This window comes from Hemitrygon akajei, chromosome 2, assembly GCF_048418815.1.
Source record: "Hemitrygon akajei chromosome 2, sHemAka1.3, whole genome shotgun sequence".
Taxonomy (NCBI): Eukaryota; Metazoa; Chordata; class Chondrichthyes; order Myliobatiformes; family Dasyatidae; genus Hemitrygon; species Hemitrygon akajei.
Window position 1 is genome coordinate 13,552,785 of NC_133125.1, and position 21,043 is coordinate 13,573,827.

Consider the following 21,043-nt stretch of genomic DNA (forward strand, 5'->3'; position numbering starts at 1 on the left):
CATATGCAAAAAGAAAGAAATAATATTTATAAATAAATATTGAGAACATTAGATGAAGAGTCCTTGAAAGTGAGTCCATATGTTGTGGGAACATTTCAATGATGGACAAGTTAGTTCAAGAGCTTGATGGTTGAGGGGTAATAACTGTTCCTTAACCCGGTGGTGTGAGTCCTGAGGCTCTTAAAGCTTTCATTATTCTCACAGTATTTCTTCTCTACTTTTCCCCCACTATCTCGACCCTATGTGTATTCTGTATAGATAGTGAGGTAAGCCTTTTGCAGTGCAAAGCTTCAGTACCGATGTTGAATGTGAGCTCTGTGCAGTTCCGCTTTCACACAGCCAAATTCAAGAACAATTATTTCCTTTCAACCATCAGACTCTTGAACCAAAGGGGATAACTTCACTCAACTTCACTTGCCCCATCATTGAACTGTTCCTCCAACCTATAGACTCACTTTCAAGGGTTCTTCATCTCATCTTTATTCCTTATTTATTATTATTATTTTGTTTTTATTTCTCTTTTTGTATTTGCACAGTTTGTATTTAGTACACTGGTTGTTTGTGGCGACATATATGTACTTTGATAATAAATTTACTTTAAATCTTGTACGTACAAAATCAAGCTTCTATCCTAGAGCTTAATGAATCCATTGCTATGTTAGTAACCAACCATGAGTACGCTGATTCTCTTTAGCCTACAGTCTGAAACTTGGACCATTTCACCCTGTTATAAACTTTCACTGCCTGGTACCAACCCCATAAGGGTCCACTGCATTACGTGCTCATCTCCCTATCTCTCTCTGTTATACTTCAGACCGAGTATTCACTATTCCTTACTGAGTTTGCTATCTCCTACTACAATGGTCTGTTGAGGAAATCTTCATTAGACAAGTACCTGCTTGTGCAACTATATCCTTGATTTCCTTACTTGCAGACCCCACCTAGTTCGGATTGGCAACAATATCTCCTCCACGATCACCTTCAGCACAGCCATACCACAAGCCTGTGTGCTTAGCCCCCTGCTCTACTCACATGAAACTTATGACTGTGAGGTTAAGTACAGCTTCAATACCATATTTAAGTTTACTGACAACACCGCCGTGATTGGCTGAATCAAAGGTGGTTTTGAATCAGGACTTAGGAGGGAGATTAAACGTCTGGTTGAATAGTGCCAGAAACAACAACCTTTCATTCAATATCAGCAAAGCTAAAAAGCTGAATGTTGACTACTGGAAGTCCGTGAGCCAGTCCTCAACAGGGGATCAGAGGTAGAGAGGGTCAGCAACCTTAGGTTCCTCGGTGTCATTATTTCAGAGGATCTGTCCTGGGTCCAGCACATCCCATTACAAAGAAGGCACAACAGTGCCTTTACTTTCTTGGAAGTTTGTGAACTTTCGGCATGTCACCTAAAACTTTGAAAAGCTTCTATAGGTGCATAGAGGAGAGTATACTGATTAGTTACATCGTAGTCTGGTACAAAACACCAATGCCCTTGAATGAAAAAGCCTACGAAAAGTAATAGATACGGCCCAGTCAATCATGGGTAAAGCTCTCCCCTCCATTGAACACATCTACATGAAACACTGTCACAGAAAACCAGCATCCATCATCAAGGACCCCCACCATCCAAGCCAGGCTCGCGTCTCGCTGCTGCCAATGGGAAGGAGGTACAGGGACCTTAGGTCCCACACCAGCAGGTTCAGGAACAGTTATTACCCTTCAGCGATTAGGCTCATGAGCCAGTGTGGATAACTTCACTCACCCCCAACACTGAATTGATTCAAGGACACCACGGCTCCTGTTCACAGTATTATTTATTACTTATTTATCTATTATTATTTATTTTGTTTTTCTTCTTGTATTTGTATAATTTATTGTATTTTGTACATTGGTTGTCTGTCCATCTTTATTTGTAGTTTTTCATTGATTCTATTGTGTTTCTTTGCATTTATTGTGAATGCCCACAAGAAAATGAATCTCAGGATTGTATATCATGACCTATATGTACTTTGATAATAAATTTACTTTGAAACATATATGTACAATGGGAAGCCATCATCTTGGAGTTTAATGACTCCATTTCTAGGCTTGTAACCTGGCCTAGAATATACTTCAACCATTTCAACTTGTGCCATTTCAGCCTGTTATAGACTGTCACTGCCTGGTAATAACCCTGTACAGGCTCCCCCATCTCTCTCAGCTGTGCTACAGAACCAAGAATTGATGATTCCTTATTGTGAGTTTACTATCTCCTACTACAGTGGCCCGTTGAGGAACTTTGCTTCATTAGATGAATAAGATCTCTTATGTGATGTTGCATTCTATATCATCACATTTCTTTCTTACAGACCTGTTCGATGCATGATGGACCTGAGCACCAACATGAAAGCCATCGGAAAACGGCATGGTTATATAGTGAGATACAAGGTTAGAAACGGTTTCAGATTATGGAAGGCCTGATTTATTTTTGTCTGACATGCTAGCTTTCTGTGAGCCAGTTTACTGTGATGCAGACATGTGACTGCAGGCCTTTTATTCTCTCAATCATGATACTGGGCTTTCACCAAAACTGTATACCATCCCTTTGCCTCCTTGGATACTGCCTGACCCCTAGAGATCCCAGCAATTTGTTTATTCCTTCACATTAGACCATAAGATAAAGGAGCAGAATTAGGCTATTCAGCCCATTGAGTCTACTCCACCATTCCATCATGATGAGTTGTTATCCTTCGCAACCCAATTCTTCTGCCCCCCCCCCCCCCCCATAACCTTTGACAAACTTTAAAAATCAAGAGCCTATCAATCTCTGCTTTAAACATACCCAGTGACTTGGCCTCCATAGCTATCCGTGGCAATGAATTCCACAGATTCCCTCTCTGGCTTAAGAAATTCCTCCTCATCTCAGTTCTAAGGGGACATCCTTGTATTCTAAGGCTATGCCCTCTGATCCTAAACCTCCCCACTATAGGAAACATCCTTTCCACATCCACGCTATCTAGACCTTTCAATATTGAATCGGTTTTAATGAAATCTCCCCTCATTCTTCTAAACTCAAACAATTGTGGGCCCAAAGCTATAAATTGATCCTCATATGTTAACTTTTTCATTCCCAGTATCTTTCTCCAGACCCTCCTCTGGAGCCACTCCAATGCCAGCACATCCTTTCTTAGATAAGAGGCCCAAAACTGCTCCCAATACTCAAAAGGCAATCTAATCAATGCCTTATAACAATTCCCATAACAAGAAGAAATGAATTCAGTCCAGCTCTTCTTAAAAATGTTATGCTAATTAAATATTTGTGATAGTTTAACATTGCTGTTGCTTTACATTTTGTAATGCAATTATCATCTATTGTAATTGTGTTATTCAACTAAAGGACCTGTGAGTTCTTTCAGCTGTTTGCTTTTTGCTTGTTGAACATTACATTGGTTCATCCATTGAATCCATTCAAATTCCTTGTAAAATATCTTCTATTCAAAACTAAATTTCACTGTTAGATATAAAAGGAGATGCAATTTATGAAATATCTGAAATAAAAGTGGAAAACTCAGTTGGGACTGGTGGCATCTCTAGACTGAAAAATGGTTAACATCTTCTATCGTAAACATCTGAATAAGAATCAAGGCTTGAAATGTCAGCTGTTTATTCCTTTCCATAGATGCTACCTGACCTGCTGAGTTCTTCCTGCATTTTGTATGTGCAACATCTGTGTTTCATTTTAGGAACAATTATGAAAAATTGGTCTGTTTTTCTCTCTCCATGGAGGCTATCTAACTTAGAACATAGAAATTTACGGCACATTTTAGGCCCTTTGGCTTACAATGTTGTGCTAACCATGTAACCTAATCCAGAGACTGCCTAGAATTTCCCAACCCCACAGCCCTCTATTTTTCTAAACTCCATGTACCTATCTAAGAGGCTCTTAAAAGATCTTATCATATCTGCTTCCACCGCCGCCGCTGACATTGCATTCCACGTACCCACCACTCTCTGTAAAAAAAACTTACCTCTGACATCACCTCAGTACCTATTTCCAAGCACCTTAAATTTACGTCCCCTCATGTTAGCCATTTCAACCCTGGGATAAAGCCTCTGAGGACAAATCAAAGCCTCTTATCATCTTATACACCTCTATCAGGTCACCTCTCATCCTCCGTCGCTCCAAGGAGAAAAGGCCAAGTACACTCAACCTATTCTCATAACCTGCTCTGAATTTACAGAATTTTCTGTTTTTAGTTTCCACTTCTGGAGTGATTTGGCAATTTACTCATGCTTTAAGATCTCCCAAGAATTTCTGTTGCACCAGCCTGCTAAATATCTGTTCTACAATTATATCATATTCTTGGTAAAAAGAAATTTGCTTAATTTTGCTTTTACTTCATTTTGACATTCCTAGTATTAAATATCCTGTCTTTAAAGCCTAATTGTTGTTTATGACAGAAAAGTTTTGCTATATTCAAATTCTTATTTGTGACAACATGAAATTTATCAGATACCCCTGGCCTTCACCTTCTATTGATTTTGTCTACACTTCCCACTCCCTCAGGAAAGCTGTCAACATTATCAAAGACTCCTCTCATGCCACTCATTTTCTCTTCAACCCCAGCCTACCATTAGGCAGAAGATACAAATTATTGACAAAATCTGCCACCAGACTCAAAGACAGTTTGACTTCTGCCACCTTGCGCTCCAGTCCTGATGAAGGATCTCGGCCTGAATCGTTAACTGTTTACTCCTCTCTGTAGATGGTGGCTGACTTGCTGAAGTCCTCCAGCAATTTGTGTGTGTTGCTCAAGGGCAATTTCTATCTTGCTCTTATAAGATTCATGGCCTTTCCTATTCTCCCAGTCTACCTTGCACGTTATTGTCTACCTACACTGCACTTTCTCTGTAAATATAATAGTTTATTCTGCATTCTGTTACTGCTTTCCTTTTGTATTACCTCAGTTTGCTAATGTATGGAATAATCTGTTTGGATTGTATGAAAAGTTTTGCACTGTCTCCCAGTGCATGTGACAATGATAAGCCAGTTACCTTTGAACTCCTATGAATAATGGTGCATTAATTTTTGCCATTTAGAGACCCAATGAAACCAGTACTCCAAATGTAGCCTGGCTAAAATTAACCTCAGTAACAGCTTCCCTGGACCTCAATCCATGCGAGCATTTTAATTGCTTTCTTCACTTCAATGACTTAACAAGTTTTAAATGCACGACTGTACTTTGGAATGATGCACTGCTGCTGCCCATTACTGCACGGTCTTCAGTGAGAAACAGGCAGTCCAGTCAGATTGTTATCAATCTGTCGCAACCAGCCATGTTTAAAAGACATTGCCTTTGATTTGTTGCAGGTGGGCTTCAATGAGGATGGCACACTAAATGGCATCATTATTACTTACTACTGTAACAATGGAAGCAGTCCAAATGATAATGAAGTTGGAGAGAACTTGGTGTTTTCAGATAATGGTAAAGTATCACTATGGTTTGCCCCATTTTGTGAAGAACTGAGGCTGAGGAAATGGGCCTGCTCTGGCTGCTCCAGATTTCGGGGCTGTGGACTCACTTTCCTTCTGAATGCTGTTGCTTTAGTTGATTGCATGATTTGGTTTTTTTTCCTCTCTCTGTGTGCATCAGTGTTCTTTCTTTTAATTGTTCTTTTTCAAGTTTCTTATTTTGTGGCTGGCTGTAAGCAGACGAATCTCAAGGTTGTATAATCTATACATACTTTGATAATAAGTGTACTGTACTTTGAACTTCGAACTTTATCTCATTTAAGAATTCAGTATTAGCATGTTATCAGCATTTAAAGCCTGTAATGCTGTCAGTTATCTCGGTTATATACCCACCTCCCTTCCACCCTAATGGAATTGTCCCCATTCATTCTGTTCTTCCTTTCTCCCTCTTGTACTTGTAAGTATGCCTCTCTCTTACTTCCTCTCTCACGCTCTTTCCCTTTCCTCCACTCCCGCCAAAGACACTGGCTTCTGTTTTTTTTCTCAGAATATCTGACATCAGTGGTATTTTGCTTTTGTTTAACTGCTGTTTCCATGAGTTTTCACCACAGTAGCATAGTGGTTATCATAACGCTCTACAGTGCCAGCAGTCTGGGTTCAGTTCCTGTCACTTGTCTGTAAGGAGTTTTTCGTGTGTTTCATCTGGGTGCTCCAGTTTCCTCCCACATTCCAAAGATGTATTGATTTGACCCAGATGATGCATTTTGTGGCATGTTTCGATGTACAAATGATAAATAAAATTTATCAGTCAAGGGAGAATGTACAAACTCCTTACAGGCACCAGCAGGAATTTAACGCCAATCAGTATTCACCCCTACTATAAAGTATTCTGCTAGCCACTGTAGCACAGAAACTGTGTACTGTTTTAGATTTTCAGCAACTGCATTTTTATTGTTTGGAATTAAAATCGGTCCATTAAACGCAATATTTACGTATAATATCACTCACACATAGTAAATCTAGCCATTGGAAAATGCTCATTATATGGGAGCATTGGCACCTTCGACCAAGGTTTTCTCCTCTCTAAATTCATAACTCAGAGTTATTGGCTCCTAAATGTGCGTCACATAGCGTAGCAGTTAGTGAAATCCTATTACAGCTCAGAGCGTTGGAGTTTCATTCCTTTGTCCTCTGTAAGGAGTTTGTACGTCCATACTGTGAAGGCGTGCATTTCCTCCAGATGCTCTGCTGTGTCAGGTAGTCCAACGACATACTGATAGTAGGTTAATTGGTTATTGTAAATTGTCCTGTGATTAGACTAGTATTAAATAGGTGGGTTTCTGGGTAGTGAGGTTTTTTTTGGGTCAGAAGAGCCGGTTCTGTGCTGTGTCTCCAAACAAATAAAAATAAATATGCTTGATATGTTTGCTCATTGTGAACTTTTTCTGTATTTATTTATGGAAATTAAATACTTAATATTTGTAACATTTAAAATAGCTAACAAGTTTACAATGCATAGGCAAAAAGTCATATTATTGAAGTCTTAATGTAGTTCACGGTGTGGTCATTTACACTTTGCTCATGAGATTCATGGCACTTTTCCTTATTGCAGCTTACAGGTGTAAAAATTGGCAGCTGATCCCTGTAGCTTTGAAGACAAATCGTGCACCTCATACATGGTGCAGATCTCCAGGTAAGAGGTGTGGGTATACTGAATGAGTCATAGAATACTAATGTACAGAACCACATCCTTCAGCCCATCTAGTCCATGCTGAACTGTTGTTCTTGGTCCCATTGACTCGTACCTGCACTGTAGTCCTCCATACCCCTCCCATCCAGGTATTTATCCAAACTTCTCTTAAGTATTAACATCAAACTTGCAAGCACCACTACCACTGGCAGCTCACTCCACAATCTCACTTGTTCCCCCTCAGGCTCTCCTTAAATATTTCACATTTCACCCCTAACCTATGACTTCTATTTTATTCTAGACTTCCTTTTTATTTTAATTGTCTGCTTTCTTGTAAAAATTGTGTATAATTTATGTTTAGTTAATGTTTTCCTTAGGACTACTGCTTTTACAGTGCTATGTTCCCGTGATACTGTTTTCAATGCACATGTAGTTGTGTATATAACAACAAACTCCACCTTTACTTTGACCAGCATCAAAATTGTAATTTCAATTGATTGCTTGTGAATGTCTTTGTCATTCTAATTTCAGAACACTGAGGTACTTGTAAAGAATAAAAATACTATTAAAGATATTAAAAAAGTGAAAATAAAAATTGCTGAAAATAATATATATATAAAGCTACTGAATTCTATAGCCACTTCTTCCTGTTGACTTCTATGGGCACACTGAAACTCCACCAGAAAATGCTAGTTTAGCTTACAAGCAGCTCACTAGTGGTTAGTGTAACACCATTATAGTGGCACTGACCAAGGTTCAACTTCCAATGCTGTCTGCAAGAGTGTATATGTTCTCCCCATGACCATGATGATTTCCTCCAGTTGCTCCAGTTTCTTCACACATTTCAAAGATGTGTTAGCAGAGTCATTGGTCATATGGGTGTAATTGGGCATTACGGGCTTGTTGGGATGGAAGGGCCTATTACTGTGCTGTATTTCTAAGATATCAATAAAAGAGATTCAACAGGGAGATTCCCAGCTGGTGAAGTCCACTCCCCTGGTATCCAATAGAGCAGTGTAATTATCATGACATAAATTTAGCAGGGCTGGGAAAGTGGGCTTCAGTTTCTGCCCAAAGTGTTCTGGGCTTCCACACAGTTAAATGAATTAAAGGTAACAGTTTGACTGTATCTTTCAACTCTGCATCAGAAGGTTTAATCTGACCTCTTGTGTAGGAAAACAAAAATAAATTTTATCTTCAGAATGGCTATGCCAGTCAAGATGAAGTATCTTCTTAGACCAGAATTAATTAATTAGTTAAATTGTGATACTATATTCCCAGTAGTTGCTATGGGTATGTGAGAGCTCAATTGTGAGAATAGTGTGGAAAATAAATTAGTACCAGAAGAAAACTTACTGAAGCTAAAATGAAACTTGGGACACAAATTAAAAATACAGCATTTGTCACTATCACTAAACAAGCGAATAGGCAGCTACCGGGAATGAAGAGAGAAGTGAGAAGCTGGGAGAGGTAAAGTGCTGAAGAAGAGGGAATCTGATAGGAGAGGCAAGTGAACCATGGGAGAAAAAAACTTAGAGGGGAATAAACAGTTGTCATTTTGGGTCAAGACCTTTCATCAGGACTGGAAAGGAAGGGGGCAAAAGCCAGAATAAAAAGGTGGGGAAGCAACTCTCTTTGAGATGTTTTATGGGGTCATTGATACCTAATGGGAACAGGCCATTTCACCTGTACAGTTATATCTAGGACAGTGCAGCACAAGAATGACAGCCTAGATTTGCACAATAAGTTCAGCAGAGATGTGATCACAGTTTTTGTAGGATGGAATTTTACTAATTTGCACACCAAAACATTCTGCACATTCAGGTTCAAAGCCCAACATATTTGTCATCGAGACAATTCTTGAACACGTGGCCAAGTTTCTGTCGCTGGATCCAATTGCTGTGAAGCAGAAGAATCTCTATGCTTGGGGAGACCAAACACCAATGGGCTTTGTTCTACCTTACTGCAGCATTCAGGACCTTTACTCAAGTGAGTATGGAACTCCATCATTATAGATTAAGATTTAATAAGAGCTTGTGTACTCGTGCTAGAAGTAGGTCTTTATTTTGTCAACTGAAGTTGGAAGCATTGACATAATTGTATATTTTGAATATTATCTGCAAATACATTTATAGGATCCCTTATGATCACTTCAAAACACATCATATGTTTTGGAAGTCACATACAAAGGTGGTACATAAATACCTTTGTTTGTAGGCATGCCTGTTTTTTTTCTTTTTAATGGACAATTCTTACTTGTTTTAAACACAGGAGATTCTGCAGATGCAGAGCCGTGCATACAAAATAGTTCAGGGACTCAATTGGTCAGGCAGTATCTACAGAGAGGAAAAATCATTTATTTATTATATGTACATCAAAACATGCAGTGAAATGTATTGTTGGTGTAGTGAACTGTGTTTAAAATAAATAAATATCCAAAGCAAGTGACGCCCGTCACTGAATTGGAGCAGTCTAACCCATTTTTCAGCATTTCATTGTGTATGTTGTGTATGTTCAGTTGTACAAGGCCTTGGTGAGACTGCACCTAAAATATTGTGTGCAGTTTTAGTCACCTAATCTGAGGAAAGACATTCTTGCCATAGAGAGAGTACAGAGAAGGTTCACCAGATTGATTCCTGGGATGGCAGGACTTTCATATGAAGAAAGACTGGATCGACTAGGCTTATACTCACTGGAATTTAGAAGATTGAGGGGGGATCTTATTGAAACGTATAAAATTCTAAAGGGATTGGACAGGCTAGATGCAGGAAGATTGTTTCCGATGTTGGGGAAGTCCAGAACGAGGGGTCACAGTTTAAGGATAAAGGGGAAGCCTTTTAGGACCGAGATGAGGAAAAACTTCTTCACACAGAGAGTGGTGAATCTGTGGAATTCTCTGCCACAGGAAACAGTTGAGGCCAGTTCATTGGCTATATTTAAGAGGAAGTTAGATATGGCCCTTGTGGCTAAAGGGATCAGGGGGTATGGAGAGAAAGCAGGTACAGGGTTCTGAGTTGGATGATCAGCCATGATCATACAGAATGGCAGTGCAGGCTCGAAGGGCCGAATGGCCTACTCCTGCACCTATTTTCTATGTTTCTATGTTACATGTACATGTTGCAATTAAACATACACTTTTTATCTTTAATATGTGGGAGTTTTCACATGTTAGTCCTGAATATGATTCCCTTTAGTGCATAGGTTACTGTTCAACTCTTTGCAGTCACAGATCAAATGACTTTTACTTTTGTCGGTATCCTATCTACTGATGAATTCACAAAATAACATTTTTTAAAAACCAGTTACTTCAAATTAGCAATTGTACTTGGAAGTCTGGAAGACACATGAGAGACAAGGGAGCACAGGTTTTTTACAGTTGCACCACCAAATGAAAAAAAACTACCGGTAGTTAACGTTCAAATGCTTTTGCTGGTTTCAATCTGTACAGCTCAGTTAACGAAAGCGAATGTGGCAGAACGCATGCAAGCAATTAAGAAGTTTAATGCAGAGAACCTGTGGAAGAAGAAAGGTCTGGCAGTGGTGCCTCTGAAATTCAGCCTCTCCTGGAGCTGGACGTATTACCTGTGTGAGTATTGAAAAAACATATTCTGGTGGCACACCTGGGTAAGAGAGTAACCAAAAGGAGATTTTGAGACACGGAAATATACTCAGTGGCCACTTTATAATGTACAGCTGTACTCCTGCTTGTTAATGTAAATATCTAATCAGCCAATCATGTGGAAGCAACTCAATTCATAAAAGCATGCAGACATGGTCAAGAGGTTGAGTTGTTGTTCACGTCAAATGTCAGAATGGGGAAGGAATGTGGTCTAAGTGACTTTGACCATGGAATGATTGTTGGTGCCAGATAGAGTGGTTTGAGTATCACAGAAACTGCTGATCTCTTGGGATTTTCATATACTTCAGTCTCTAGAGGTTACAGAGAATGGTGCGAGAAACAAAAAGCATCCAGTGAGAGGCAGTTCTATGAGTGAAAATGCCTTGAGAGAGTTTAAAGGAGTTCGGCCAGACTGGTTCAAGCTGACAGGAAGGTGACAGCAACTGAAATAACCATGCATTACGACTGAACATGTCGAATCTGAAGTGGGTGGGCTGCAGCAGCAGAAGACTATGCTAGGTTCCATACCGTACCTATTAAAATGACTACTGAGTGTAGAACGTCATGGATTAATTGTTCTCTGTAGGAAAATGCAGTGTTTTCACTTTTGTACACATCTTAAAATCACTGTTTCATTCTGTGTGCATTTTTTTTTACAGAGAATTGTGGGTGCATAGAATGCCCTGTCAGGGGTGGTTGTGAACACAGATACATAAGGGACATTTAAAAGACTCTTGGAGATGGAATAATGGAGGTGTATGTAGGAGGGAAGGGTCGGAATGATCTTAGAGTAGGTTAAAAGTTCGGCACAACATTGTGAGCCAAAGGGCCTGTACTGTGTTGTAGTGTTCTATGATTTTTGCTATGATTCTGTAGGTTGGCTTTCTTAGTGAAGGTATTGCTTTTAATGCATTTTACAATTGCATATTGCATTGTAAACAGAGTGCATTTATTCTGCTTGGTATTGGGTTCTTCCTTTGCTAAAAACAGTTTACATAGAGCATTAAAAGCATTAAGGGAGTCCAAAACTTGGGGCATAAAATTAGGGCAAGAGGGAAAAGACCTACAAGGCATCTTCTTTATGCAGAGGGTGGTGAGAATACGGAATGAGCTGCCAGAGGAAGTGATTGAGGCAAGCACAATAGTATTATTTAAGAAGTACTTGGATAGATAGATGGAGGAGTGGAGCTTTGAGGGTTATGGGCAGAACTCAGGAAATTGGGTCTAGTTTGGTGGGCACCATGGTCAGCCTGACTAGCTGGGCTGAAGGGCCTGTATCCATGTTTTATTGCTCTATAACTCATTCTTGTTTAGCTTGAGCATAATTATAATTAGTCAAATTTAATCCCATTGTATAATACCAGCAATTTGTCCTAACTGAAAAGAGGCTGGAGTTAAAGAATAAAGTCAATAGAGCTAATTTACTCATTGCTTGGGTAAGATAGGGAGACGTTTGATAGCTCTGGGACTGTACTTGCTGGAACTTAGAAGAATGAGGACAGATCTCATTGAAACCAAACAAGTCATTGGGTATATTTGAAGCGGAGTTTGATCGGTTATTGATTAGTAATGCATTAGTAATGCTCAAAGTTTATGGGGAGAAGGCAGGAGAATGAGGCTGAGGGGGAAAATAGATTAGCCATGATAGAATGGCAGCGCAGACTTGATGGGATGAATAGCCTAATTCTGCTCCTCTGTCTTATGGCCTTAAGTTAGCACTAATTTGACAAACTCAAGCTAATGAAAAATAAATTACATTAAAATTGTAAATGGAAAACTTAGTATCAGTGAATTTTAATGAATGGTGTTAGGTGAGAAAATGATTCTTGTTGAGTATTAAAACGTCACCCAGGAACAAATTGTGGTGTAATCTTCTTTGCAATATATATACCAAAACCAGTTGGGCTTGACATAATCCAAATTTCTTGGCCAATAAGCAGGAACACTCATAGACACTTATCTGTCAGTGATAGACTGGAATATTGTTGGTTTTAGCTCTACCTGCTGAGCTCCTTGAGCTTATCCTACCCAGTAGATCATGGCTGATCTGCTTTCAGTCTCATCTTGGTATCCCTGCCTATCTTTGTTAACCTTCCACTCCCTTCCTGAACAAGAGTCTGTTACTTTAGCTTTAAAAAATATTCAAAGGCTCTGCTACCCCCTTGTGGAAGTGCCAGACATTCAAAATCCTCAGTGAAATTATTTCAACTCATCTCTGTCACAGAGAGAACCCTTACTTTTAAACAGTGATGCCACGTTCTCGAATCTTCCACAAGCAGAAACATTTTCTCCTTGATTTCTTACTCTCATATTTCCTTATTGGACAACACATCCAGAATATTGCAACAATTTCTCCAATTTCCAATAATTTCTTCCCCCCTTCCCCTTCACTCTTTTTCCATTCTCCACTCTGGTTATCCTCTCACCTCTTCTCCTGACCTGTCCATCATCTCTCTTTGATTCCTGTCCTCTTCCCTTTCTCCCATGATCCACTCTCCTCTTTCATCAGCTTCCTTCTTTTACAGTCCTTTACCTCTCACCTCCCAGATTATTACTTCATCCACCCTTCATCACCCATCTACCTTGTCCCACAGCTGATCTCAACTATCACTTGTCAGTTTGCACTCTTCATTCTTACTCCACCACCTTATTCTGGCTTTTCAAACCCTTCCTTTCTAGTCCCAATTGCTGATGGGGTCCTGACTGTTTATCCCCCTCTTTAGAACCTGGTGATTTGCTGAGCTCCTCCAGTATTTTGTGTGTGTTGCTCAACATTTTCTCCTCACCCATTTTGTTAAAATCCTTAGAATATTATATTCACTCCCTTCTGGAAAGTGTTACAGGGCTATTAAAACAAAACTTCACACCATCTTAAAGTTTATTCCTGGAGGCAATTAATCTGATCAACCATTTTAGTTAGACCCCAAACTGCTCTATCTATTACTGTCATCACTATAAACACTTTAAACCACTTTTTATAATGCTGTTTATGGTGTAAATACATGCTGGTATTTATGTATTTATTGATGTACTTACATATAAATACATGTAAATGTATGTATATGGCGAATTAAGTCGATCCTTGATCATCCTAAGCTTCTGTAAGTTCTATTGCTATTCCAATCTTTCCTTGTACAACACATCCATAAGAGTACAGATAATTGGACATGTGGCTGAGGTTACCGAGGATAGTATACATTGTTGAGACTGGTAATAAGTTATCACAACGTACCCTTCAAGGCAGGAAGTTGCATTTAGATCACTGACATGATTTACTCTCAGTGAAGTCATGCTGCCATCATGTTGTCTTTGGCAGGGCAGGTTAAATTTACCTCTTAGTTGGTCATGGAAGATAAGTAAGGCTTGCCTGACTTTCTTGTCTGACGAGGAAAGAAAAATTCTTGCATTTCCACTTTCTATCACCTTATTAAATTGAAATGTGAATACCTTAATATATTAAACACAAGAAATTTTGTAAATGCTGGAATTCCAGTGCAACACACAAAATTCTTAATGAAATCAGCAAGTCAGCAGCATCTATGGAGGGAATAAACAGTTGATGTTTTGGACTGAGACCCTTCGTCAGGATTCTGCCTGATCTGCTGAGTTCCTCCAGCATTTTGTGTGTTGTGTTTTCATATATTGACAGCGTTCTCAATAAGGCATTGCCAAAGGTGACTTAAACATCTACTAGACCCAGAATAAGAAAAGTTATTCTCTGAATCAAGTTTATTATCACTGACGTATGTCGTGAAGCTGTGGAGTTGTAGCAGTGCAGTGCAAGACACGTACACACAATAAACACATACCATCATTAAGGACCCCCAACACCCAGGACATGTCCTATTCTCATTGCTGCCATCAGAAAGGAGGTACAGGAGCCTGAAGGCACACACTCAACAATTCAGAAACAGCTTCTTCCCCTCTGCCATCAGACTTCTGAATGGACATTGAATCCACAAATGCTAACTCACTACTTTTTAGTCCTCTTTTTTGCACTACTAATTTAATTTGACCCTTTTAATATATATATTTCCTGTAATGTACAGTTTTTATTATGTATTGCAATGTACAATATGTATATGCATATATACCCATGGCTGTGACTGTAGATTTCAGCTGTAGTAGTCCTACGTAGGAATATATTTAAAGATTCCCTTCAGAGCTGCACAGAGTCGCCACTCTTTGGTGCCATCTTAACAGGGAGCCATCTTCTCATTGGCCTACTGTAAAGGGTAACCATCTGAAATGCCATTTACAGTATGTGTACAGAATTTTCTATACTTTCTCAGAGCATTTGAGTAACCAGCAAGGTTTTGTCCTTCTTCCTTAACTTGAAATATTATAACCATATAACAATTACAGCACGGAAACAGGCCATCTCGGCCCTTCTAGTCCGTGCCCACCGCTTACTCTCACCTAGTCCCACTGGACCGCATTCAGCCCATATTACAGTCGGCATTTTGCTTGTCCATGGTACTTTGAACAAACATTCTTGCTAGTGATGACACTTGGCTTTACCTGTATTTGGAATATCCTTTTTTCCAGAATTAGATGTTATAGTTAACTGTGCCAAAGCTGGGAGCATTTCTTTTTGAACTTATTGACCCTATCAACAATTAGAAAGCTCAAGTAACTCTTCACCTTGTCTCAACTATATTTTGTCTTCAACTGTGAAGGTTAGAAGAGCTAGGACTTTTCTCTTTGGAGCAAAGGAGGATGAGAGGTGACTTTTAGAGGTGTATGAGATGGTAAGAGGCATAGATCAAAAGGGCAGCCTGTGCCTTTTTCACATTGTGGAAATGGCTATTACAAGGGGCATAATTTTAAGGTGATTGGAGGAACGTATAGGAGGATGTCAGAGTTAAGTTACTTACACAGAGAGTGGTGGGTATATAGAATACACTGCCAGGATGTTGGCAGAGACAGATAGATACATTAGGAACATTTAAGGGACCTCTTGATGAATTTTTGATAGGCATATGGCTGATAGAAAAATAGAGGTATGTGTAGGAGGGAAGAATTAGTGTGATTTTAGAGTGGGCTAAATGGCCAGCACAACGTTATGGTCCGAAAAGCCTGTACTGCGATGTACTGTTCTACGTACTATACATTTTGAAAAATAGTTGAATTATGTTTAATTATGATGCACCATGCTTATTGTGTTTTGTAATGATTATTTATTTCAGGCACTGTTTCAATATTAGCCAGCGATGGTTCAGTGATAATATCACATGGTGGAATTGAATCTGGTCAAGGCCTCAATACCAAGGTAGGCTGCTGAACCTGTGCACTAACTCAATGCTTGACACAATTTTTCTATAGGTTGGCATTTTTCCTTTCTTCCTTGAAATTTCTTGACTTCATACCATTGCCTCTTAATTTTCCGACAGTAATCTTCTTTTATTTTATTCACTGGTTTTACATTTGTTCCTTGTGTATAAAATGCAGGAATAATCAAAATGAGGAGGGGTCACAAAATGCTTAGCTAAAGAAGGTTGGTGTGGCTTGGAGACAAAGCAAAGAATTCAAAGCATACATTTGGAGGCTTGGTTGTTGATATTGTGGGGAAGTTGTGAGAGGCAAGGTCAGAGTCAAATGAAGGGACAGTAACTGCCTTGCATTGACATTCTGGTCATTTTAAGTTCGATGCATTGGTGAGTTCATAGCTAATATTGATTACCATCATAGAATCAAATCCGTTGGAGAGCAGTTCCCCATGGCTGAGAAGCGCATCATTTATGTTCCAGCTTCACTTTAGCCCAGAGTATTTCCTCAGCCACTAATTACCTCCAACTAATTGGTTCAATGACATACAGTATAACTACAGTGATAGAGGCAAATACTGTACATTGAGGCATTTAAGAAATTCTTAGGTTGGGACGTGGATGATAGGAAGGAACTGTTTGATTGATCTGTAGGTTTGATTTAAATGTAGGTTAAAAGGTCAGCACATGGGCTGAAGGGCGTGTACTATTCTGTTCTCTAAGGTGCGTGAATGAGACTTAGTGTGGTTGAGGATGCAAGTTTGAAACCTTGGATGAACTGAGGTTTACAGTAGATGAAGACTTAATCAGGAGAACTTTTGAATAGTTAAAACTGAAGGAGTCAAAAGTATGAAAGAGAACTGAAGGGCACATAGACTGAGATAGTTGGTGTTGGAGGTGATAATAAGCGAGTCCTTATGGTGTTGGTTTATTGTTGTCACATGTACCAAGATACAGTGAAAAGCTTGTCTAACATTTTGTTCATACAGGTCAAGTCATTACACAGTGCATTTGGCTGGAATAAGGTAAACCAATAACAATAACAGAGAGTGTAGTGCAAGTAAAGAATAAGGTGCAAGATCATAACGAGGCAGATTGTGAGGCCAAGAGTCCAACTTATCGCACAGGAGGTCCACTCCAGAGTCAGATTACAGTGGAATAGAAGCTGTCCTTGAGTCTGGTGATATGTGCTTTCAGGCTTTTGTATCATTGTTTAAAGGATATGAGTACAGAAAACAAAGTGGATGCAGTGGATTCAAAATGTGGTTGATTGTAGAAGAACGGCAAGGATGTGGAGTTCGCAGCAGTAATATTCAGATAAAATAAAGGTGTGCAAATCTGGAAGTCAGACGAACAGTCGAACTGCACAGACATTGGGAATAGACAGGATAACTGAAGAGATGTAACTGACTGACCTCAGTCTGTTTACAAGGTGGGAACAGAAAGCAATGTTTTGTAGCTCCTCCATTAATGGATAGGTGAGCTTTGAACACAGACTGTTTGGAAACATCTGTAATTGCCTTTGCCTGAAAAGATAATAATTCATGGTCACAGACCTGGAGTAGTGATGTGCAACTTTAGTTTGGGTCTTTTCAGTTCTGACATGAGTGGAAAACACATTTAAAAAATAGTCTGAATATTGAATTGTAGCAAATTTGGTCATGAAGTTGAAACAACTACATATTTAGCAACTTGGGTAAGAAGACAAAAGAAAAGTTGGCTGTGGGAGTCCAAGTTACAGTTAGATTAGTATGAATTGAGGAGTGTAGTGATTTAGTTACAGTGCAAAGGTCTTGGGTATATATGGATAGCTAGGTTGCCTAAGACTTTTGCGCAATACTGTATTTCTCACTGTGAAGCGGAGAGCAAGTTTGAACTAGGAGCTGGGATGGTGGTGTGAGTGTGGACACATCCTTGACCTGAGACAGCCGGCAGTTTCATTTGATTCCAAATGATTGGTTTATTGATCATTACAGAATGTCTCTCTGGTGTTTCCCACTCCCTCTCCTCTACCTTCCCCTTTTCCCAACCATAATTCCCCCCTTCCTGTGCCCTTCCCACTCTCAGTCCGCAATAGAGACCCATATCAGAATCAGGACTTAGTCTTATACCTAAGATTTTTAAACAGTACTGTATTTTTATTTGTAGATACAGCATGGTAATAGGCCCTAATGGACCAACAAGCCTGCACCACAAAATTACACCAATACAAGCAATTAACCTACAAAACCCATGTGCCTTTGGAATGTTGGAGGAAACCGGGGCACCTGGAGGGAACCCACATAGTCACAGGGGGAATGTACAAACTCCTTGCAGAGAGTGATGGAATTAAATCCGGATTGCTGGTGCTGTAATAATGTTACATAAACCATTACACTACTCTAGTTGTGGGTGATTTGAAAAGGAAGAGATCAATTCCATTTCTATAATATGTTTTGATTATTTTAATGTTAAATTAAGTGATTTCTACTTTCAGGTTGCTCAAGTATGTGCCTACATGTTGGGAATTTCAGTCGACTACGTCTCCATAAAACCAACCACAACCAATAGCAGTCCGAACTCCGGTGCCACAGGTGGCAGTATCAGCAGTGAGCTAAACTGTCTGGTAAGGCTAAACTGTCTGGTAAGGCTAAACTGTCTGGTAAACAGTGTGCAGTTCTCACGGTTAACCATCAATGTCCAGTAAAAGCTTTCAGTTCCAATTATTTTAGGGTTGCATTTCTTCAATTCCTGCCTCTAATGGTACCAGTAATTGATAAATGTTAACTTGGGGAACATGTTGAAAGTGGATTTGTGGCAGGCTTCAACTTGGCTACTCCCAGTGTGCTCTGACCAAAGTTTTCCCTCTAGAAATACAGGTGTTGATACCTTACCTGCACTCAGTACACACCAAATGCTGGAAGAACTCAGCAGGTCAGGCAGCATCTATGAGAGAAATAAACAGTAGATGTTTTGGGCTTAGACTGTTCCATCAGGAAATGAAACGATGGGAGCAGAAGCCAGGTTGGAGGAGCAACACATCATATTCCATCTAGGTAGCTTCCAACCTAATGGCATGCACATTGACCTCTAACTTTCCTACCCACCCCCCCCCCCCACCGGTAGAATTTTTCCATTCCTTATTCTGGTTAACCTCTCACCCTCCTCTTCTCACCTGCTCACCTCCTCCATCTACTGTGCCCCTCCTCCTTCCCTTTCTTCCATAGTCCAGTCTCCTTTCTTATCAGACTGTGTTTCAGCCTTTTACCTTTTCCACCTATCACCTCCCAGTTTCTTATTTCATATCCCTTCCCCCTCAGACCTGGCTTCACCCATCACCTTCTAGCTTGTAGTCCTCTCCCCCACGTTCTTATTCTGGCTTCTCTCCCCTTCCTTTCCAGTCCTGATGAAGGGTCTCAGCCTGAAACGTTAACTGATTATTCCTCTCCAAAGATGCTGCCTGACCTGCTGAGTTCCTCCAGCATTTTGTGTGTGTGTATCTCTGGATCTTCTGCACCTGTGTACGTGTTTAGGACTGTGGTGCATTCTATACAGTGAGATGCCGCACTTCACAGTTTGTTGCACACCACCTGTGTGGCACTAGACTTATGGAATAGTGAGATCATTTGAACTGTACTCACACAGCATGGAAACAGACATCTCTGCCCACTAAATCCATGCTGAATATTTTGCTCCTCCACACCCTGCCAGAACTGGTGGTAGATAATGATGCATTATGAGCATTTAAGGAACTCTTAGATAGGCACAATGATGATAGAAAAATGGAGGACTCTATGGGAGGTAAGGGTTAGGTTGATCTTAGAGTAGGCTTAAAGGTCGACACAACATCGTGGGCTGAAAGGCCAATACTGTGCAGTAGTGCTCTTTGTTCTATGTTTAATTCCCTTTGCTGGCATTAGAATTACATCTCCCATTCCTTGTTGATTTAAGTATCTAAGTACCTCTTAAACATTGTAATTCTATCTGATTCCACCACCTTCTCTATCAGCATGTTCCGGATATTAGACATTCTCTGCATGAAACAAAAACCTAAACCCCTCTGACCCCCTTTAAATATTGTCCCTCTCACTTTAAATCCACGACCCCTTGTTTCTGATGGCTCTACCTTTGGAATAAGATTTTAACAGTCATATCTATGCTTCGGTTAATGTACATGCTTCTCTCTGGCCAGCTCTTTAATGGAAAAAATGTCATGAGCTTATCAGGCCAACAACTTGTTCTTGCTCCAGTTTCATCAGGTACAAGATTGTTACTAATAAATCTGGCATTGAAAAGACTTGTGTACCCAGTGTGACGTGTGAAAGTGTGAGAAGAGGCATCATGGTAGCCTAGTGGTTAGCATAACACTTTACAGTTCCAGCAGTTAGTTTTCATTTCCCACCACTGTCTGTAAAGAATTTGTATGTTCCCCCTTTAACTATGTGGGTTTTGTCTGGATGTTCTGGTTTCCTCCCACGTTCCAAACACCTACGGGTTAGGGTTAGTAAATTGTGGGTATGCTATGTTGGCACCCGAAGCATGGCAACACTTGTGGCTGCTCCCAGCACATCCTCAGACTGTGTTGGTCATTGATGCATATACATTTCACTGCATGTTTTGATGTACAATGTGACAAATAAAACTATTTTAATAAGTAAAATAACTTAATGCAGAACTTAGATCCTTGTGGAATTGGTAATATAAGGTCTTGGAAAAAGGATGGGTCAGCTGTATTCCTTCGTTGAATGTTGCTGAGCTCTTTGTGGTCCTCTCTTTGTCCTGACTAATTATGTGACGTGATTTCTACACAGGGTGTACAACGCTGTTGTGAGATTCTGAAGGACAGAATAAAGCCGGTGAGGGACAAGCTTCCACCGGGAACACCCTGGAAGAATCTGGTGGCAGCCTGTTTTCAAGCCAAGGTGAATCTGACTGCGCAGGACTGGTGAGTAATTCGATTGAACCTCTGGATAAAGTTAGTGAACTCTGATTGATCTTTGTTTTAAAAGTTTAAAACAGAAGGAAGATGATGTGGG

General features: G+C 39.9%; 1 protein-coding gene across 3 annotated transcripts in view; it reads left to right on the forward strand.

Annotated features, from left to right (window-relative positions):
- The window catches only part of LOC140739174 (xanthine dehydrogenase/oxidase-like), a 127,098-nt gene that overhangs the window by 85,424 nt on the left and 20,631 nt on the right, over positions 1-21,043 (forward strand). For all 3 annotated transcript variants that reach the window (XM_073067222.1, XM_073067213.1, XM_073067231.1), the window contains 8 exons: positions 2,349-2,427; positions 5,351-5,465; positions 7,065-7,145; positions 8,967-9,131; positions 10,591-10,728; positions 15,951-16,033; positions 18,505-18,633; positions 20,819-20,952. In XM_073067222.1, coding sequence (XP_072923323.1) covers positions 2,349-2,427; positions 5,351-5,465; positions 7,065-7,145; positions 8,967-9,131; positions 10,591-10,728; positions 15,951-16,033; positions 18,505-18,633; positions 20,819-20,952 — 924 coding nt within the window. The remainder of the gene's footprint in view (positions 1-2,348; positions 2,428-5,350; positions 5,466-7,064; positions 7,146-8,966; positions 9,132-10,590; positions 10,729-15,950; positions 16,034-18,504; positions 18,634-20,818; positions 20,953-21,043) is intronic.